The sequence below is a fragment of the Cryptomeria japonica genome, chromosome 11 (genome assembly GCF_030272615.1).
Source record: "Cryptomeria japonica chromosome 11, Sugi_1.0, whole genome shotgun sequence".
NCBI lineage: Eukaryota > Viridiplantae > Streptophyta > Pinopsida > Cupressales > Cupressaceae > Cryptomeria > Cryptomeria japonica.
In genome coordinates, this window is record NC_081415.1 from 328557170 (window position 1) to 328581113 (window position 23944).

General features: G+C 36.5%; 1 protein-coding gene across 2 annotated transcripts in view; it reads left to right on the top strand.

Annotated features, from left to right (window-relative positions):
* LOC131065062 (protein-ribulosamine 3-kinase, chloroplastic) overlaps positions 1–23944 on the top strand; it is a 206644-nt gene that overhangs the window by 55293 nt on the left and 127407 nt on the right. For both annotated transcript variants that reach the window (XM_057999462.2, XM_057999461.2), the window contains exon 2: positions 6515–6668. In XM_057999462.2, coding sequence (XP_057855445.1) covers positions 6515–6668 — 154 coding nt within the window. The remainder of the gene's footprint in view (positions 1–6514; positions 6669–23944) is intronic.

Consider the following 23944-nt stretch of genomic DNA (forward strand, 5'->3'; position numbering starts at 1 on the left):
AAAACATTAACTGTTTTGATCTCAAATCCACTATTTTCAACCTTTTTATCTTCCTTCAGAAGGGTAACCTTAAGAGGACTAGCTTTCCTATCATCTTCTGTTAAGTCTTTTAGGTTACTAGGAATTCCACTTCGTCGTTCCACTCTACTATCCTCCTTAATGTTAATCTTCTCTCTCCAAACCTGTTTGTGAAGATTATTAGTCTTCAGAGGTTTTTTGGGGTTACTAGGGCAAGCCTTAGCCCAGTGTCCAGCTTTCTTACAGGAGAAGCACACAAAGGGGAGGGACTCAAACTCTATAGTCTGTTCCCATAACCCAAGTTTGGAGCTTATATCAATAGAGCTGGGAAGATCCATATTTTGAGAGATATTGACACAGATTCTCGCATATACCAGTCTCTTTTGAGTTGCTGTCATAGGATCTATCGCAACAAGCTCCCCAAAGGAGTTAGCAATACTTGAAAAAACATCCTCCACCCAGAATTCAAGTGGCAAGCCGGGCAACCTTATCCAGACCGGGGCAGATTCAAAGAAGGAATCATTGAGTTCCATATTTGGAGACCATTTCCTTAGGGATAATGAAGATTTACGAAACATCCATGGTTCACCGCTCAAGGTCATTTCTAGATCTTCCCCACGAGAAAGAAAAAACAAAAAAGTCCCTTGACAGGGCGGAAACATCAACCTGACCTTTCAGCCTCCATTTTCTCTTAACAAAGGATCTAACATCCTCAATATTGGGTCGTGGTCCAACAAACTTTCCCACTAGAGAAAAGGCCATTAGAGATATATTATGATCGATAACCATATCTAGAACTGCAATAGCAAATTTGCCTTTTTTTTTATCAGAAATGTCTTCCACAGAGGGGAAGGACGATTTGCCAGTTGGTTTGTTTGCAAAAAGGCGGTTCCAGGGTTTGAGAGCCTTCACCTCTGTCATCTTTTCCAAGTCAGCTTTCATGCTCTCGGGACCCGATTTTGAAGAATCTTTCATATTTTCACGGTCAGGAGGAGGGTCCCGATGCCGTGGGTCCCCATCCGGTCTCCCATCCTCATCATCCACCGCTTGTCCTTGAGCTGCAGAGGCAGCTGAACCAGAGGAACCAACCGCGCTGTTCCCTCCATTCGCAAAATTCAAATTTCCTTCTGGCTGCGCTGTTCCCTCCATTCACTATTGTCCATGCAACATGTGTGTTGATCACTAAATATCTAGATGTTATTAGAAGTAATTCTTGTAGTAAATTGAAATCATGTAGCAAATGAGTCCTTTTGTTGCCCTCTCACCTTGAGTTGGATTTGGCAAATCTTCTGAATGAGTTTCTTTGCTCTAGCAAACTCTATATTCAATCCTTCTTGTGAATCTTGCTATTCTAATACAACATCAAGTGGACTGGGAGGCAAATAACCCAAACATACTTCAAAAGGTGACTGATTAGTAGAGGAATGTATTAGTTTATTATATGAGTTCTGTATATAGCAATGATTGTAACCCCTTTTGAGCTGCACTAGTGTCCTATACACAATCTCCATTTGTCCATCCATATGGAGATGAAAAGCAGCACTCTTTCGGAGCTTGGTATTTGTCTGCTCCCATTAAGTGGACCAAAACCTGCCTAACAATTGATTGAGGCAACCCATAGTGCACCCAAACATTTATCAAAGAAGAAATCAGCCATCTTTTCTGGTAATATTCTTCTTACATGGGGATAGAGTGCAAATCTTGCTAAATCTATCAACAACAGTAGAAGTTAATCATTTGCATGCTTCCCTAATTATAACCCACTTACAAAATCAATAGAAATGCTTTCCCATGTTTTCTTAGGTTTTGGAAGAGGACCATACAATTCTTCTTTTTTTAGCTTTAGATTTACAATTGCAACACAACTTGCATCCTCTAATGAATCTTGCTACTTCTATTTGTATTCTAGATCTGCAAGTGATAAAGTACTTGGGCAAATTACACCTTGTTCCAATGGCTGGTGAAGATGTTTTTTTCACTTCATTGCTCTCTGTTGATTTTTGTTAATAGATGTAAGAACCCTCTCCAATTCTGATTGAAATTTTCTGTTTTACCCCTATGGTATTCTGTCAAGCACTTGGCAAAGAACTGATCAAACGTTTTAGACTTCAAGGAACATCAAAAGATACTTGTTTTTAACAATAAGAGGGCTGTTCTAACACAATGTGACTGCTAAGGAATGACTGATTAATACTACCTTTCAGATGTTTGAACATATGAGAGATAAAGGGATCATGAAACAATGGAACAACAAATATACATTACTACAAACAGTTGGCACACCATCTACTAACAATGATATTAGGTAAGATAATCTTTAGATTTGTTATTCAGGAGACAAATGCTTCGTTTTATGAGATGATTGCACTAGACATTAATCTGAGACATATACATTTTCAGAACTAGTCTGAAGACATGAACTGAAACTACTATTCTAGCCTCAAAAAATGTAGCATAGAATGGGCAACAATGCACCTGTACAATCTGCAATGAAATAGGAAGCTATATTGGTGGACAATTAGGCCTTTTGACAGCGAAATATGCCACATGAAGCAATCACCATGACTGCTGAAGATTAAGCTTCAGATCTGCTACTGTTAGCTATTGATGAATGTCTCCAATGATGCCTAAAACCTGATCGGTTTCCTTCCTTGTGACAGCACTTAACCTTCTTTAATGATCCTCTGGTGTTTTGAAGTGTTAATGTATAAAATCGAGGGGTCCAAGGAGGGGTGGACCTGAGATAATGCACCAATTATCGTTGCCTTGGTCATACTTTCAATCTGCAATCATTAGAATGTGGAATTGATGCAAATATGGCGAGATATGAGTGAAAACAAGGGTACCATGAGGTCTGCAACCTCTGTCAATAGCAAGCCCAAACACCACAATATGCCTCCAATCAATCTCCAAAATTGACTCAAAAACCCTTGCAAATTATCTCAAAATGTATCGCCCTCCACTCCTATTAATTTTGGAATCATCAAAGGTTAAAATCGAGGCTTCAATTCACTGTAGCATGGCACTGTATCACGGCACTGTAGCAGCAAATTAATTATGCACAATTAGGAAGACTGAGATATCTTCTTCTCACAATAGCAAATTTGTCTTCTAAAGAAGACTTCACAAATTTGGTGCTGATGTAGACTCCGTCACGAATCTACTCCCAAGAGGAAGAACCAGGGTTTCGTCCAACCCTTCTATCAATCTACTGAAGGTTTGCGTCCTCAGAGATTTCACCAATGCCATGCATTAGTCATTTCTTCATATTCAAATCTCCAACCTGCCTTCACCTCAATCATCCTCTTCTATTTATCTTTCCCATAACCCATCATGAGAGGCTTCTAGAAGAGGGTAGGTACACTTTATTTATTTTATTAAGTGACTTTATTATAATTTTATTTTTATACTTTAGTCACTTTTAATTAAATTAATTAAATATAAAGTCACTTTTTAATAATTAATTTATTTTAATGACTTTATAAGAAATTAATTTAATTAATTTCTCCTTATTACTCCTTTTAGCCAAAAGGCTAAAATTGGGGACATTAGAATAGAATCAAATGTTGTGTAGAGGAGATGCGGGAAGCAGGAGAACCTCAGGCTTCACCTCTCTTTTGAGGGGCAACCCCTTAAACTCTTGAAAAACCTCATAAAATGATGCCAATAACTCCAAACCCTTTGCTTTCTTGATAGTATTGGACATGGAAGAAACCCCAATTCCATCTTCTTGTTTACCCGAAAATAACAACAAAGAAAATTGTTTGGTCTATTGCATTAACTTGTGGGCTTGATTAGAACTTACCATGGCAATCTTTGCTTTGTTTCAATGTCTCTTAATGTACTTTATTCCATCTTTGATCCACCATTACTTATTATCCCTCCTAATAAATATGGACTTCCTAGCACAATACCAAATGCCTCAAGTGAATCACATCAACTTCTGCTTCTACATATTTATAGCAAACTGAAACTTATGTCTTTTCTTTACTTAAAGTCTCAACACCCTTACCCAACCTAACAGTCAAGGTTGAGGATGATTGTATGTCTTCAAATGAAGCTTCTTAACTACATTAGCAGAAATCAAATTGCACTGGGAACTAAGATATACAAGTGCACTTACCCTTGTTTTCCTTTGATTTTGAGACTAAAATATTGGTTCATTTCTTCTAGTTCCTTGTTTGATATGATGGACCTTGTGGCTATGCACCCCAATTTCTCATCTACATCTGATCTTTCCTCAGCCTCCACCTCTTCTTGGATGGTAGCCATGTACTTTTTGGCTTCATTGTTGGGCTTGTTTTTCACATGCAACTTAAGAACCAACTTCCAACATTTGTTGTCAGTAAAACCATCAATATTGCAATGAGAACAATAATTTTTGAGGTCTTTACACTGATCTACAGCCGCATTGTCTCTTCCCTTTTCATTCTCCTTCATGAATGGTTTTTTTGTTTTTCCCTTGGTTGGCTGGTTATTATTTTGTTGACTCTACTTAGAGGATTCTCCCTCAGCCCTTCTCTTTTCATCCGCTATGCAATATGTCAAGTCATGTGCCTTATCTAGGTCCTTTGACTTGGTGGTGGTGACTCCTTGTACAAGATTTGAATGCAGCCAGCCTAAATATTGAGTAAAGATATCCTCCTCTTCCAAGTTCATGCCAAGTGCCATGGTTCATCACTGGAATTGGGTTGCATAATCTTGCACACTTTGCCCATGACCTTGCCTGAAGTATAGCCACTTTATGTTTTGATAGTCATATGCCCAATTGGATTAAAATTTTTTCTAAGCAAATCTTTGAAAACTTTCCAACTATATACTGCTGGCTTTCTTTCCTTTTCATAGGAAAAATAGGTAATTCTCCCACTAAACAAGAGGATGTCCTCTCATGCTGAGGCATGCAAAGAAAATCCTTTGTGCCACACTAACATTGCGAACACTGAAATACACTTCCATTTTTTAATTTATGAATCTATTATCTTAAATTGTCCTTAAATTTGGTTTCTACTTTAGTCTCAACCTTAAATGGAGTTGCTTTAATGTTTACCTCTTTATTTGCTTCTTTATCATCTTTTCTCATCCCAAGTATGCTCTTTGACACCCTTTTCCTCTTCTCCATCATCTCTATACAAATTTCTTGGCTTGAGCTCATAGTAAAACATTTTTGGATGACTATTCTTGAGTCATGTGGGCTTGTTGGGCTAGGTGCTCTTGTTGTTGGTTCACACACTGCTGCTGTTTCATTACTTGCTTTATGTGGGTCTCCCATTATTATGTCTTTGTTCCACCTTTGTTTTTCAGTCTCTAGATTTCCTGGGACTAAGTTCTGATATCCTGATAACTTGGTCATTTTCATACAGTTCAATTTCCACTCATATCCCCATGGTTAGTAACCTGCTCTGATACCAAAATGATGCATAATTTTTTCAAACACTGTCTGTAAATTACAAATCATGAAATTTTATTGCTGTTCTATTTAGAACTGTGAACTTACTCTTGGAAGTTAGTTGATTGTGCATACAATTGGAAATAAGTGAAGAAATCACATGTATAACCTTGAACACTCAGTTTTATTCTGGAAAACCTCCTCCATTAATGGAGGGAAAACCAGCTGGTAGGTGCTAATAGCAGGAGTACCTTAATACTATTACTTGGAGAACAAGTACAAAGAGAAAATTATGTCTTTGGAGCTGTTCTTGCTTTGTCATGTCTCCTATGAACTGGAATTGAGCTTTACCCTTTTGTTGGATGCATACAAATACATTTCCAATATCCTAGAACCTTGCATTAACTTTCTTATGACTAAATGAGCTTGGTTGGAAGTGCTCTTGTGTACAGGAAGCTTTCTTTGGGAAATTAAAGCATAATCTGTCACGACCGTTGATTTTCCCAATTGTTGTGTGTGTTGTGGTGAAATTGCCACTTTCTATAGTCAAAATTGCTCTAGTGGTTGCAAGACCACCGTTAAAGTGACCAGGCTTACCTAATGGTTTCAAGACCACCTCTTAATGATAATTGTCAGTTTTGATTGTCACAAGATATGGAGTACTTGCACTTATCAAAATTTTGGAAAGACTTCCAATTCTTATTATTTACATCCTTTGGATCCTTTATGGATCAGCTTTTCTCTTTAGTATATAGATGATAGAATGTATTATTTGTGTTTGTGATCTATGAAAATATAATGTATTTCTTTGATCCTAGAAATATTATCCAATATTATCGAAAGTTTCTCTTGGATTCTAAGAGAAAATTTATAATCAATGATCACACCATTGGCAGAGGTTCTTCAATTTATTATGTGAGTGCAATATGCATGTCGACATAATACACAATATTTTTTTACTAAAAAAATTATTAATTAGTTTATAATATATATTCTTGACAAAATAAATAAAAATAGTTTATATTATTTCATACTTATATGTTTATTTCTTAGGAGCATTGTATACAGGTGTTTTCTTAACATTATTTTGGTGTTGTGTTGAAATAACAGTGGCAACATCAGAGAAAGATCCTGTTCGAGAATGGATTCTTGGGGAGGGTGGTGCGACAAATATTAATCGGGTAATTCCAATTGGTGGTGGGTGCATAAGTATTGCAAACCGTTATGATACCAATGCTGGGTCCTTCTTTGTCAAGACAAATAGGTCAGTCTAATTTTTGATTTAGAATTTTCCACTTATCACCTAATTACATATGAATTAATAGTATGGGCCTCTACATGAATAAATGAGGATTAAATACTTGTTAATCAGTAGAAAATGAAGAGACAAGAAAACCATGAATTTGACGTTTTGACATGAATCTCAATTAATATTACTTTTTATGTAGATAATTACCTGCTCAAAATTTTGGAGGAATACTTTAGTCCAATGATGAAAAAATACATTAGTAGTTAAGCTGCAAGCAAACCAATAGACATAGGTCATGTTGACATGGATTTTAATCCTTGTGTTGGTTTAAAATTTTGTACACCTGGGGGATGTGCAAAATTATGGTTTCAGCCACAGTGTGAGTATGATACTCTCCTAATTTAGGGAAGGCTCCCCCTATCTACAAACTAAACTAATCTAATATGGGTGAGACAACAGTTTTTCTTTTTCTTTCAAGAAAAAACTATACTCTTTTCTCTTCACAAAAAAGTAATAGCAATTGGAAATAAATAACAGCAAATACAGAAATGAGACTTTTTTGTAGGGTTTTTGGAACATAAAGGGAAGCAAAGTTTCCATGAAAGCACAAAGACCTCCGTCACTTCCCTGGGACGGGAAAACAGAAAGAAAGCTCAAAGTCTTCAACTATCTATTCTCCTATCAACCTTTTTAAATGATTTTTTGCTAACTAAGCACTATATGTAGAAACTCAAAGTCTAACTACATGATGCACTTCACCTTACATGCACAAGTCTTCAAAATAGAAGTAGCTCAAAGTCTACAAGCTATCTTCCCACTTGAACTTTCCACACTAGCTTCAAATATGATAAGCAGCTCAAAGTCTGCAAGACTAAATCTGAAAACCAAACATATAACTCTAAATACAATTAGTAGCTCAAAGTTTGCAAGATTGAATTTAAATCCCTCTTGAACAATAAAACCAAACTCACAGTCAACTCCAGAAAATGCCGTCACATAACAACTTGAATTGGCACAAAGTCTCAACACAATTTGCCTCTTTTATTGAAAGCAATTTGATTTACATCTAAGATCAAAGACTTAGAGTGCACATACAAACTAGCATAATTTTGTTGCATTGTCAAAAGATCTCTATTACAATAGACCCCCTCAAGTTTTATAGGAGAGGAGTGTTAATGCATGGTAGCTTCGGTAAGATAAATGATTGAATGAAAGATAAATGAAGTCTCTCATTCAATCATTTATCCTATCGATAAACCATTAAGAAAACTTGAAGCTATTTCATTTGATAATCCTTCCTCATTTATATATTAAATATACTTAGTCGATCAATATCGATAATCATATTATAGCATGGCATATCGGTGATCACCGATGGCTATCGGGTTAACCATGTATCACGATTTACATTGGATTTGTTCCCAGCGATAAACAAATAATGATTATCGAGTTGCTTTCGAGTGGCAAAGTATGCACCGCTTGACATATATAACCTTTAGTTAGTGATCGATGTCGGCTAACTTAGACACTGATTCACATCGGTTAATATGCCACGCAAACATCATTTGGCATACATCGTGAATACCGATTGGGATACACACTAAGTTACGTGGACCCCGATTAGTATCGGGCTGATAATTAAAGAAACACCGGTTGATAATATATATCAAAGGGTGCGATCAAGTAGTGTCTTGATCGGTCATGTCCATAAGACATGACCAGTCAAGGCACTGCTTGATCCTCCCCTCTTGCATATATATATCATTTGATATTTGTGAAGAGGATATTGAAATCGATAAATATTCCTCTCACTTGCCGAACAAAGAAGATAGTCAAAACTATAATAGAGATAGATAATACATAGATATAGAGAATACAAATTAGAATACATCTTGCATATTGAATTGAAAATTGAACAACATTTACAAGGATCCTTGAGAAAAAAGTGGGAGGATCCCAACTAACTTGAGAAATTCTCTCAACCACCTTGAGAAATTCTCTCAACCACCATGACTTATTCCAACTACTAAGACTTATTCAAAATTACAAGTCCTATTCTAAATTGACTTGTAATCAGCTTACTTGCAATTACAAAAGTGCAAGTGATAAAGTTGCAATTACAAAATTGTTTTTTTACAAGTAAACTTGTCAAAACAAAATTACAAATACACAATTGAAACTATTCTATGTGTCCGAAGACATGATTCTAACTACATCATCCTCTGTTTTGAAAATCTTCATGTTGCTTTAGGATGCTAGAACTTGAAGTATTCAATATTGGTGAAGACATCTCGAACTGGAACGGGAATTTGCATCCTTAATGTTCTTTGTGTCCTTGGCCAATGAACTTCAATCTTATCTTCTTGCATAGGGTAGTATTGGCTTTTCAGGAGAGAAGTTCTTTGCAAGGCTGAAGAAAGACTATCTCTATCTTGAAAACATTCTATGCTCTCAACCATTCATATCATTTATCCATCTCCTTGCGTGGCTCCATCATGTTATTGTTCTTTCTTTGTATCATCCTCCAATCTTTGAATCTGCTTGCAAAATAAGGCCCATGCCTTAATTTATTGATTTGGTAGGTCGTGTGTGCAAACAAGTCTGACAAGGGAAGGGATAAATTGATGCAAAAATGGGCTCACAAGTGAATTTCGGGTTTCTGGAAACTGTATTACATGTGTGGAAAAACAAGAGCATTAACTTGCAATTTTGGAGAACAAACATGCAACTTTATATGTGTAATGGGAAAATACAAGTTTGCACTTGTAATTGGACACTAGAGACTCATTTTTTCGTGTTTTTTAGTGCATTTTGGACCAATTTCGAGTTTTGGATGACTGACTGCAAGTGAAGACACAACTGCAATCGGGTTTTTAACATTCCGACTGCAAGTAGACTTTAAATGGGAAAAATGAATGAAGGTGTGAAATGAATGGATGGAATGGTGGGAAAGGGGATTTTGACATGAAGGAGAAGATGGCAAATTTGGATGACTGGTAATGGCAAACTTTATGTGACAAGGAAAGACACATTTTTAGTTTGACAACTTTGGAAAAGGGTAAAAACTTCAATTTGCAATCAGATTTATAAAACCCGAAATCTTGCTTGGTCAAAACAAATGAGCTTGGGAGAAACCATAATGCTCTTATAAATAGGTGAAGAAGCCAACATGTTGGTATCCCATGCAGCAAACAAATCGGTTTTGCATTTAACCTATTCCACAAAAAACGGCTTGGAAGGAGAGTTACATTTGATGTCAAACACCCTTCAATGAATGAAGGATGCAAAACATGTTGCAAATGTGGCAACAATGGCGGAATATGGGCACCCAAAATGTGGAGATTACACAGCAAAAAACAGAGCCAAAAATCTCCACATTTATGCACAACGTGTTTGCCAAAACCGTTGAATCCCAAAAACGTGGCACCAACCATTGATCTCCAGCAGCATAGCAAGAATGTGGGATGGATTCAAGGGAATAATGCTACAAAAATCAGATTTGTGAGAGAAAGAATGCGGATCGGGTTTTTCCTCTCCAACTACAAGCAAATGTGCCCTCCAAAGGTGCAATCGGGTTTTTAAAACCCCTGTACAAGTTTTAAATTGCATTACTTTTCCTTCATTTGAACAATTTCGGGTTTGAAAGGAAGAAGAGCAAAAGGAAATAACAAAACAACTTGTAATAGGGAAATAAAATCTCCATTACAAGTTTTAAAAACATAAAGGAACATAAAGACTTGTAATAGGGAAATAAAATTCCCATTACAAGTAAGACACAAGACATAAAAAGACTTTAAAAACTTTAAAAGACTTGTAATAGGGAAATAAAACCCCTATTACAACTTAAAAGCACAAAGTAGGAACTTTTATGAGAAGTTACAAGTTCTCATTAAACTTATAACTTAAAATGCACTTGTAATTTGTCCGAAAAGTTCCTACAAACAACTTAAAAGACAAAAAGGGGAATGGGAAAATAAAAAGCAAGTTACAAGTTACAAGTTTTAAATAAAGTGCACTTGCAATTGCTTGAAAAAACCCCTACAACACAAAAACAAAAGAAAACTCTTAACTTGCAAAAGAAGAAGAATTTCCCACTCGCAGTCAAGAGGAAAAAACCCGAATTTGAAGGAAAGACATAGCAAATGAATTTGGAACGCGATGAAATTTGAAACATGGATCAAGGATGAACCGAAGATCAGTCCAGTTCAACAAATTTTATTTTTTTTGCCTTGAGAAGCGTGCCTTAAGAGTAAAATCTTCAACTTGTAGTAACTGCTCTGAAACCCGAAATTGCACAAAAAGCTAGGAAAAGGAAGACCAAACTCACCAAAACTTGGACAATGATGGCAAAGACACCCCCCAATGATTTGACACTAAAATGACGCATTTTGAGTAAAAATTTGTAGGGGTTGTCACATTTTTGAAAATTCAAAAAATGAGGACAACACCTTGGAAATAGTAGTGGTTTCTACTCTCTAGTTTAATGTAATTGTTGCCTTATGTTGCAAAGATTATATAATAATTGCAAAGAAAAGAAAAACTAAAATCGCAAGTGCAGAAATTAAAATTGTTGAAGGTAGTCAGCTTGACAATAAGTGCAGTAAGTTAAGTTTCAAATTATTTTCTAGTGAAGGTTTAATGTATTGTATCATAGAAAACGTGTTACAAAAAAGTATAACTGACTTGTGTTATACTTACATATATATAAATTAAACTAGTCCTCATCAAAAGGGTACAAAATAATCAGAATGAAACATCCTTGACATAATAACTAAAGATTCATATAAATTGCTCAGATTTGGAATAATGCAATGCAAATCAACTAAAAAAATTCTTGCAAAATACTTGGATTTGAAGTACCCACATAGAATAAACAAATCTGCACATAAAAATAATTGGAACAAACTATTTCATTCAAATGATTACTAGAAGTATTTGTTGATAATCAAAACTGCAATGATTACAAAGATATTTTGAATATGATCAAACTGCTGAATTATCTAACTATTACTAAAGTTCTCTAGGTTGAAGTGTTGATGCAACTTCTGTATGAATCTGCCCTCTAAAAACTTAAGGGATTTCTAAATCCAAGGAGTCTTATGCTTAGATCTAGTTGTTGAACACAAGTGCTTGAATTAGGATTTGGGGATTGCTGATGTCATGAAGAATGATCCCGATTGATGAGATGGCTTGCCTTATATATAGTAATTGAAGGCTTAGCATGGGCCCAAATATGTTGAGAGTTTTCTGCTATTTACTTTTAAATTTGGGCCAGTTATGGTATCTGTTTTATCGTAAACACACATGCTCCATTGCAAATGGGGACCCCTCTTTCTTTTTGCTTGTTAGCTTAGTTGTTTTGCTTAGCTTGGCAGTAATTTTGATCTCTTAGCTGTTGGGAGAAGGTAGCAAGGTCCCCTGCCAATCCGGAAGTGAGCATGGACAACCCTTGGAATAAAGAAACAATTTCACTTTCCTGTGTCAAAACTGCCAAAGTATCAATGAGAGCTCCAAAATCCTTGTTGAGTGAATGACCCTAGAGTGCAACGACTTAGTCAGGAAAGGGTATGTTCAAGTCAAGAATGGGTAGGTCAAGTTAGGAATTCTAAGTCTAGGATAAGGAATGGACAAACAATCCGCCATCCAATTTAGGAAAATTCCTTGCCCAGGATGAGGAATGCATAATCAAGCCTTGAGGAAAACAAAAGAGTCAAAACTTTTAGCAGGAAATGAATGGTAAATCGAAGGATAAAACATGATAAGTTTAAAATCCAAGGAATAAATGGCCTTAAAATTGGAAATGGAGAGCCAAAATCGTGAGAAAATGATGATCCATCCACTAAGTTGACTTGCCAAACATGAAATTTGATAAGGAGAAGTGAAGGTTGTCAAGGATGGAATGATGAATCCAAGTGCTCAAATAAGAAAGAAAGTTATCGGAGAGTTAGCATCTCCAAGCAAAAGGAATAAAATCATGAATCCAAAATTGAGTCTTAAAAAATTCCAAGGTTCAGATAAGAAAAAATCCAAGACCAAGGCTAACCTCTGCTCGAAATTCCAAGACCAAGGTGAATTTCCGCCCAAGAATCCAAGACTAAGTTGGAATTCTGCTAGGAATTCCTTGAGCAAGATTGAATTTCATTGGGAGATCCATGAGCACCTTGGATTTCTGCCTAGGAATCCATGCACACCTTCGATTTCTGCCCTACAATCCTTGATCACATTGAAGGTCTGCCTAGGAATGCAAGCAAAGGTGGAATTTTTGCTAGGAATAAAAAACCTTAGATAGAGAGAAGAGATAGGGTAATATTCTTGCCCCCCAAGCATAGAGGTAAGAATAAACAATGTTGCTGCCCCAAGATTATTGATATTGAAAAAGCATCACCACTTATGACAAAGAGCCCCCAATGAAGTTAACTACTAGTGTCATAGGATGAGGAGCAACATGAAGGGTGAATAGAGTGCTAAGGCACTACCTCTTCACCAAGAAAAAGTGTAAGATCAGTTGTAAGAGCTATGCAAGCTCTATCATATTGGTCTCGAACAAATGTTTTAAATGCTTTACAATTTCCAAGAGAATGAGAATAACTATGTGACAAAATGGATGAAATAAAATGCAAATGCCAAGGGTGAAGAGGCTGACTTGAAGTGAAGGCAATTTGAAATTAAAAAAAAACAAAAGGAAAGTATGAACTTGGCCGTCCCTTGCCAAGGATAAGATTGTTACATGAAGTGCCTGTAAAAGAAAGATCAAATCATTTTTACATCAATCCAAAGCAATTCAAAGTGAATTACAACAGAGAAGAAGCGAATTACAGCAGATAGGTGTGAATTTGTGCAAGGAAATCAGACTCCAAGCCAAGTATTGAATGAAAAAAGAGGGCAGTGTTCACATTGAAAGCTGAAAGGAGATGATTTTTTTTGAAAAAAAAAAACCAGTTATTTACATGCAAACCTGAGCGAATTTCCTCACCAAAGAGAGCATTTCCAGAATTGAAACATTATTTTCAGAAAATTCCAAGTTTCAAAGTGTTATTTCTGGATTATTGGAAGGTTTTGTGAATTACTGATTTTGTTTTAGGATAAAATTTGTTTCACAACTTTTCCTTGAAGCATGATTGTCATGGAATTTCATTTAAAAGTATTTCAAGATGAATTAGGAATGCAAGGTTTTGAACTTTCATTGTCTTATCATAAATTTCTTGCATTTCACTTAAGGAATTCTGGATTTGACATAGGATTTCAACTTTAATCCAAGAATTCTTTCTCTCTTTTCAGATGATGCAAGGAAGATGACGAAGAACAATGGAAAAGGATATCTCAACAACACGAGGGAAGTCAAGGTCCAAGATATTGAAGAAGTAGATGGATAAAATTGGAAGGCAAGATGATATGAAGTCAAGGATATCTAAGGAGGACTTCAAATGAAAAATGGAGATGTGGAATGATGATCAAGGAAAATATTTTGAGGAACCTAAGGTGAATTGAAGAACACTTTGAGAAGCGTGTGAGTTGAGGAAACTGCAATTTTCACTCTTGAATAGATAGTTTCAGAAGAGTTAATCAAAGTTAGAAACTCACCCAGTGGAGATATTCCCCTTGATTTTTTTTCAAATTTTTCTAGTTACAAACATCACAAGCACCCATTGGGTTTAGAAAAATGATAATCAAAATGATTCTGAAAGGTAACCCTTCCACTTTTTGATCACCAAGAGCCCAATGTGGGAAGGTGGGAACATACGGTGATGAGGGGATCGTTAGCTCAATGATCTGCTGGAAATTACAATGCAAGTACAATACTGGGCGGCTAGCTAGCCCCTTTTGCTTATCCAGCGAGTTAAAGAACTTCTACAATAGTTTGGCGGTGCAACCAACCAATTACAAGATTACAAAGAACTGTAAATAACAACAATCACTCTACCACTTATCCAGTGGGAGGACTGAAAATGGAATTGCAATCTACTCAACTGCTTATTCAGCGGGAGGACAGTTTTACAATAATTAAAGAAAGGTGGCAAGCCAACCCCTTCCACTTATTCTGTGGGTCTTGAATAACAATCCAAAATAGATAGCTGTTAGTACTACTAATCAACTTTACAATGCACAATATGGATTTTCAGATTATGAGATATCACTGTCCAAAGATAGGCGGCAAAGCCAGCCTCTTCCACTTGTGCAGTGGGACTAAGAGTAAACAAGAAACTTGCTGTTAGCACCACTTGTTAAATTTGGATCAGATTTATATAAGCAGGTAATTTTAAATTTTATTTATACCTTGATTATAATCTGATATCAATTAATTTCCTCTAATATGATGTGTGTATATATTACAAATCAGTTGATGAATTCGATTTGCTTGTGGTATTCTTCCCTTCGAATTCGCCGTGTGTCTCAGTCACCAATCTGTAGTGTTGTATTTCTGAATTCACAGATTGTGTTTACCTTCGAATTTGCTGAAGATAATGATCTTTGTATTCACCGATTATTACGACCTGCCAAATGTTATATCTCCTACTTCCTTCGAATTACTAATAATTGCAGGCTACTATATTTTCCCACGAATTGTGTGTGATCCTATATGTTCAATCTATGTGAATGTGAATTACAGTGTTTATGTGTCCACAAACTTTCTGTTCACGGACTGCTGAATTTAGATTGCCACGATCTATATATGTTTGCAGATGTTGTGTTATTCGTTTTACCAAATTTATGTGTCTATCTATTCTCAGAATAACTTTGATCTGCCTGTAATATATTAACAATGTTTTTGTGTAATGCAACGTAACCCTTCAAAGGAAACGCATATTGCTAATATACGATATTCGATGGTTTCCTATAAAGTCGTGATTCTCCACGATAAGACCTGATGACCATTCACAACTTAAATGGGTTACAAACCGATTCAAATATAATCAGTATCATATACACACCGATTCAAATACAATCGGTTTATGTAAAACCAATAATAAACAAAAACCTAACCGTTATTAACAAATCATAATTAATTGAACCGATTCAAACATAATTGGTTACAATACTTTGTCTAATAATCATTAATAACCTGATGTAGATGAAATACGACAAAGCATAATAATAATAGAAAATCCGATAGAGTATGATTAATATGGATTAACAGGTTTAGTGAGTTTGATTGATTGATCAAATGTGTAAGGCCGATAGGCCACTTACACCTTTGATCTGCAGAGTCGGTATCTCGGATTCCAACTAAAGCTACAACTTCAACACTACCAACCAGCATTACAAGATGAATAAGAATGGCAAACAAGTGCTGATAACAAGTCCAACAGCTGCAAATAATAAGATATTCACTCTCAAACCAACATAGACCAATCACACCAAGAATGCACTCCACACTAACAACTTCGAACTTTGAGAATGCAAACCACATGCTGGGAAAACGCAGACCAGCAAGCTAAGAACTCACTAAAATTCTCACAACTTAATCCACACTCAACGAAAAGACCCAAAAATGGATGCAAATGATAGATACAAGGCAGGCGATGAGGTTAGAACCAACAAACTGCACCCAAAATCCCTAAATTAATTTATGCACGCATTCCCAGACAGCTCGACATAGTATGTCCAAGGCAGAAGTAGAACTTGCATTTAAAAAACAAATACTCAACATTAAGCACTACAAACTAACAAACATTATCGCCTGGAGCATCGGAAAAGAACGAGCCACTACCCAGAATGAGCTGACACACGAACAAAGAGTTATGAGCGAAAACACGCTACAACCACACCAAACCAGCAACCTGAAAGCACACTAACAGCACTCCAAAATGAGAAACCACAAAAATCTTCATCTTCGTTGAGCTCAATCTGCTCCTCTGGATGAGAAATAGTCCCAAGTTCAGCTAGGCGCTATCTCTCAAGCACGAAACTGAAGGCACTAGGAGGTATGCATCCCTTGAAGCAAGAGTCTAACAGTATTTCGACAGCACTTCGTTATCATAGCAAATGGATACCAACACAAGAGCCCAACACTCTTATTTATAGCTTTTTGTGTTTCCAAATTCAAATTCACATTCCCTCCAAATGGACGCCAAACCCAAATGCACATTCACTTCATATTATTTTGAAATTTACATTTCATTTCTCCTTTTCCCCAAATCAACTTTCACTAAGAGGCAAATATACTTTATAAAAATATCAATAAAGCATAATGTGGCGTCCAAAGATGATAAAGTGCATTATGTTATAAAATCAGCTTATTCCTCCTTAGGCGTGCAATATGAATAAGTGAAATATATTGCAAAATTAACTTATTTCTCCCTTAGGCATCCATTATTAATAAAACATTTTTCCTCAACAAGGAATCACCCAACATAAGCACTTGTTTACACATTTTCAAAGATTAAAATCTTTAATAAAATATTTTTAAGATGGACGCCCCCAAAAAGCAGAAATAACTTAAGTCATTTAATTAATAAAAGACTAGGTTCATTTGTTCATATAATCAAGTTGAAGAAGTTGAATCCAATTTGCCTACCAAAAATAGAACTGAATCTCTGGATCATCATGCCAAGTTGGATTGACATAAATAGCCCGTGCTGCACTGGCTCAACCCAAAACCCTAAAAATAGTAAGTGTCTCCAAACTCCGTTAGGGCACAAATCGGGAAGCAACTGCCACTTGGTAAAAATAACATACTGCTAAAAATAGTGTCCAAATGCAATTTAACCACTTATTCGGCAACCGTCACAAGTTACTAAAAATAGTAAGTCTGAAAAAGTCTTTAGATTCGTTTGCATGTCACACCATCGCGAGGCTCTTTGAAAACCCAAAAAAACCCAAAATAAGTAAGTTGTCCTTGCCCCCACTTACTAAATTTAGTAAGTTTACCAAACTCCATTGATTGCTATGCATGTACCATCATTGCGAAGCTTTTTGAAAACCCAAAAGCAATCCAGAATCAAAACTGTAAAACTCCAACATGCAAGCCACTAGAATTGCCAAAACATCCTCCTAGAAAATAGGAAACCCTAATTCTACCTTTGTCTGACCAACGGGTCTCGGGATTGGCCAACAGACCCAAAAACAAACTAGAGCGAAAAAGGGGACATTACAAGATATAAAGAATGGTATTATATCTGATAAAAATGATGCAATTTGGGAATATGAGCCATCACGATCAGTCAAAAGAAACTAGATGATGTTGAGTATCAAGAGATATTGTTGGAGATGCAAAGACTTATTTATGATGATATAGAAATGGAGTTGAAAAAAAGAGCTGAGGTGGTGTTACTTCAAGAGAAAAAAAAACATGTAGAAGGCATTAAATGCAATATTACAACCTTTGTCTCATTGGTCCTTTCTCTAGAGGATATGTATTCAAAGACATAATTTTTTCATTGGATGGCATTTGTTGTAAGTGGTGGTAGGTATACCTATCCCCATCTTAGGGTTTTATTGTTTAATCTTGGTCGTTGATTAGGATCAATTTGGGCCCTTGATTTTGTTGTGCGTATCGCACCACACCCTGTCTTAGATAGGGGACCCCCCTCCTGTTCCCCCCCACGTGAGAGAGAAATCGGTGAGCAAATTCAAACTTTTCATTACCTTCCCATGCCTAAAGTCATAAAAAACCTCCATGCCTCTAGTCTGCCCGTAAGACTAAGGATTGGAGCCACTGAAGGCATAAAGTTCAGGTATTTTTGTTGCTTCTGTCATGCCTTCAATCCCTGTGAAAAATATCGAAGGGCATCTTCCAAAAACCTTCGTGTCGCGACCTCTCCCAGGCCGATAAAATTGTAGGAAGAATGAAACATAGCAATGGTCGAATAAAACGAAGATATAAGTTCTGACATTTTTAGTGTATTATTTTCTTGCCGTTGTGTTCTTCCAAGCCACTCATTTTTGCCGTAGAAAATGTTGAGGTTTGCGTTAGGGCATCTTCAAAGTGCGAAAACATTTTGGAGCACAGAGAGTTCGTCTTCTTGCTTGTTTATCACTCTTGTCGAAAATAATGCTGAGGTATTTTTCTAGGACATCTTAAAATCGAAGTAATCAGGTGAATGAAAGCTCGGGCATTAGCTAAAATGAAAACGAAATTACATTTTCATTATTGAGTGTCCTGAACCCGAAGGAAATACCTACCAAAGGCGTCGAATTTGTTTTAATAATTAAAAAATCAAACAAAGGGAATAAGTTCGGGTATTCTCCTTTAGGAGAATGAAATCTTTCACCATCACCTTTCAAAGTCATCGATAAAATACCGAATTTGCCCCAGCAAAAGGGGGGTCAAGGTAAAACTAAAGTTCGTGGCTTTTCTTAAGGGGGAAACATAATGCCAATACAAATGCCAAGAGAAGTAAAGCTAGGCAAAGCATCGAGTGAGGTCTTAGGTATCGTGAAAAATCAAAAAATAAAGTTCGGTCAAAAGGAAACCACTTGCTATCATATAGCTGATATAAATATCGATTTAAACCTTAGGTTACATAGAAGGGCATTTGATTAAAGTTTGCTTACCTTCTTAAAGCCAAGACATTTTGCTTGCATCGATAAAAACACCAAACAAGAATGGTGCATGTTTTACAACTAAAGGCTAAAATCAAAACATAAAAACAATGAAGTTCGACATTTTTTTTACATAGTCGTATGTTGTGCCAATGCCACGATTTTAGTTTGAGTCTCCTAAAGTGCCGAAATTTATATCGAAAAGGCAAAGGTAAGTTGGCACAAATGTGAATAGAGGTCATGAAGTTTAAGAACAAGGCGTTTTTGTTTTAGCGTCTTTCAAGCACCGAAAATGTGTTAATGTTGACAAGGGGAGTAAAGTGCAAGTTTTGAACAAATGAAGTTCGAATGTTTCCAAAACAAAGTCATCCTGAGATCACCGATGTATGAGGAAGGGAGTGGACCTTGAAGCGTTAGTGTTCATATTTTGAAAATTATTAATGTTGATTATAACAAACTTTTATTTTCGCAGAAGGATATTGATTAATTTGATTTCGTCGTAGATATGATAAGGGATGACTGATCATCGGGGGAGTAAAAAAACAGGGGATTGTTTGCAGGAGAGTGAATGAATTTGATGATGGGTGCCAATGGAGAACATACTGTAGGGCTGAACGCAGAACTAAACCAATGAAGGACGTGCCATTGACAACAAGTTGAAAGGTACAATTGCATCAGCAAAGCTCAAAGTGATGCTAAAGGAAAAGGCATAATCAGAAATGCATAGCTGGAAACAACAAAAAGTTAGTCTGTTTGTAACAAAATTGCCTTATTGTAAAGTGGCTACCTGTGGGCCCCGTTCAATACAATTCAAAAGGGGGACACAGGTTAGTTATTTCTCAACTACCTGACTTGAAAAATTGATGTAAAACAATTGAAGGTAGTTGAGAAAGTGATTGAAAAAAGGACAGCTAAGAGTTACTAGGCATAGGCTAAAGCTACCAAGTTTCTAGAAGGCAGATTGTAGCCATTGGATGAGTTCAATCTCGACCTTTGATCCAAAATGTAAAATCTATAAAAGACAGATGCCTCTCTCTTTGTAAAGGGTTAGATTTTTATAGGTTAGATAGTTAGAAATCTTAGAAGTAGTTGTAATTAGGAGTAGAAGTAGAGTAAGACTATTGAGCAAAAATTGTTGTAATGGCAGTTGAAACAAATCAATAAATTTTGAAGTATGGTGTTTGTCAATTTAATCTCTTCTGTTTGCATGGTTTATTCTCATCTGATTAGTTAGAACTAGAGTTCAATGATTTTAATGGTGAAGTGTGAGGGTATTTGATGTGATTTCAGGTTCATACCATTGGGCACTTGCTGATTGTAGGTCTTCGTGTATGGTTTGTCTGAACCTTATTATTGTTCTTAGTTCAATTGTGGGTGTTTGCTTCAGGTTGTGTCAGAATTGGGTGCCTGGATGAATGTCCATAGTCTGAAAATCTTTAATTTCCTAGGAGCTTGCATTGTTCTTGTGGAGTTGTGAGGGTGTCTTTGGCAAAACAAGAATTAGTCATTTGAAATTTGTCTACTTGCAACATTAATTGTTAATGTCATTGTCCTTAGGGTTCCTAAACCCTATCCTTTTACTATTTATTTTTCCCAGCTTGAGATTCAAAGCATCGTCAGATGTAGGCCAACTTGTTGTATCTGTAAGTCCCCTTGTGTTTACCAGAAAAACACAACACCGCTGAGTTATCCTAAGCCATCAAGACCTGATAGTTGGAACCTTGAGGTTGTCCCCTGTAATGTCCCCATTTTGCGAGCATCGGAGTTTGTAAGAATTAGCCTATCATTTGACCCTCGTAGGCTAATAATTATTGATAGAGGGCCTCGTGTGGTAGTTACTTGGTGATTAGAGACATTACTCTTCAGCTGGATTCAGGTTTTGGCCTTTGCACAGGTTTTTTTGACTCAGATTGGCACACTTACTATTTATAGTAAGTTACTATTTTGGGAAAGTCAGGGTTCCTATTAATAGAAAGACACCTAAGCAAAGCTTATTGGCAGTGTCGACCTTGATTGGGCCTTTGCAGCTATTTCTAGACTCAGTTCCACATACTTACTATTTATAGTAAGTCACTATTCAGGGTTTCTATTTTTAGACAGGCATCCAATCACATGGAGAACAGGGAGAGTCGACTCCTGGCTCAGACGGCTTAGCAATCAGACAAGTACATCAAGAAATATTAAAGTTTAAGTGACTTAAGTGATTTATTTAATATTTTAATATTATTATAAAGTTCTAAAGTAACTTTATAATAATAAAGTCACTTTAATATAATAAAGTGCGTTAAGTGAATAATTTAATGTGGGAATAAATCTTTTATCCCACATTGGCCAGGAAGGTGTTTGAGCTCTCTTAAGGAAAGAATAAAAGGAAAGGCAAGAGTTCATTCTCGGCATCTAGTTGATGAATAGTATTTTGATTGATTTTTATTGTGGAGCCTAGGGCTTTCGCAATTTTCTTCTTTGATCATAGGAAACGAAAACTTCCTATTGATAGCAATTTTGAAGGTGTGAAATAACACCTGAATTACTGCAGTTGTGGGAAAGAATACTTCAGTTCTTTCATTTGTGTAAATTGGTGAAGTTTTCTACAAGGGTTTGAAGTTTATTGTGGGAGAACATTTATAATTGGTTGTGAATCATCCTTCTTTGGCACATGGAGTTATATCATTCTTGTTGGGAGAGATTATCAACAAATTATTCAAGGTTTTAAGAGCAGATTGCAAGTTTGTGCTTGCTGCTACAGTGCATGTGAACAGTGCGCGTGAACAGTGCCGCGCTACAGTATTTGTGCTTGATTCCGATTGCAACTTTCATCTCCATCATCGAGCATCACTATTATCAGGTTCCTCTTGCATTTAATTTCAGTATTTAATAGACATTCGAAGTTGGTTGTATGCTGCCATTGTACTCAGACCTGGGTATTTTGTTTCATAGCATATTCAGCTGTCAGCCAAGAGTCTTGGCCCTTTCATATCTGTGGTAATTGGGACATCAATAAAAAGGAGTTGCATATGATATATTTGTAGTATTTATTTCAGTTCGCAAGATAACTGTTTGTCTTAATGTCCCTAGCTGCAAGTCAACATTTCATAATAGGAATTGCATGGCAAATGTTCGATAAAATGCTTATGGCTGTAGCTCTCATTTCCATACTCTAGGTTGCAGCATATGTTATTTGCACTTTCTTTATTCCTTGGTGAAACATCATTGCAAACTCAAGCAAAACCCAAACACTGAAAACATTGAAAAATCAAACAAAGGTAGAAAATTGTGGTTGGTTAGAGTCCACCAGGTGTGGGTTCTTATAGTGGTATTAGAGTGGTTTCCTGCCAACCTGTTGGGTGATGGTTGCATTCAATTGGTGGGAAAATCGTCCGTGTACAAATCAGTTTTGATTTGATTTTCAGTTGGGTAGTGAAAATGGGCTACATGACAACATTGTTCAGCAATAAACAGGAACTAAAAGAACTTGAACAATCACAATACAAGCTCAGCCAAGAGTTGTTGCGTTTAGAGCAAACGCTTTCAAAGTTTGGGTTGCCTAAAAGATTCAATTCACTTCCTACCAGCAAATGTCGAACACCACAAAACAAAGAAGAAGAAGTGATTAGCATGTTTAAGGAGTATAGCACTCTTCCTCAAAAAATTAAGAAGGAACTTCCTTTCATGAATTACATGGATTTGCACCCGAGTCTTTGCCATAAGACAGAGTTTGCAAGGAAGAAATATCACACTATAGCTCATGAATTGTTTACACATGAAATGGATAGAGAATCTACACATAAGGATGATACAACTCTTCATCAAAATGATTTGGTATCTTCAAATTCCTATGAAGTATGCAGAAATTTATATGATGAATTTGATAGACATGCTGATTTGATTCAAGAAGACACTAGCACAGCTTTGGGTAATGATTTATCTACATCATCCTTGCAAGAGGTGACTCAAGAAGTTTCTAATATAGAGGCTACTTCTGATTTTCATGACAGCGATGATGAAACTTTGCATGAGCATGAGACAACAGTTTTTTCACATGTGCAAAATGATCCTATTGAATTGTCACATGAAAGTACTCAGAAATTGGGTACTAATGATGCATTGTATGTGGAGGATTCATGTCATGGTGAGTCTGATTTTCCAGATCAGACCTTTGAAAACAAGCTAGAAGATTCATATGTTGATACGGAATCCCAAGATCGTGCTTTGGATGGGCATGCAGTTACTTTGAGAGTGGAGGTGTGTGAAGATACTGTCATACCAGCAACTTCTACCTTATTAGTTGAGCCATCCTTTGAGGTACAAAGCAGCAATACCTGTTGACGTGTCTGAAATCGCATTGCTGCAAACTCCATACGGCCAACGCAGAATAGAATAGCCGACTGATTATCCTACTCTCTCTTGAGATAAGGAAGTCTCTAATGCTGTTTTCTAAGTTTGATCAAAGGAGACTACCTCAAGGTTTCTTTTGTCAGGTCTTGACTACGGGATCTCTCAGTGGCTTGATGCGTTTATGCTGGAAACACAAGGGGGACTTACGATTTGCAACAAGCTAGTCTGTTGTGATTCTCGAATTATGCAATAAAGAGCAAAAGGAAAGGGTTAGGAGATCTAAAACTAACAACATGGGTATGCGGGTAGACGGATTCCACATAACCAATTCCTGCTTGGCCAGAATGGCTCACAACCTTGCAGGAACAGTGCAATCTTCAAAGGGACTTGGAAGATTTTCAGATTGGAGACGCATGGCTAAGCACCCAATTCTGGCGCAGCTCAGACGGACACCTGCAATTGAACTAAGCACA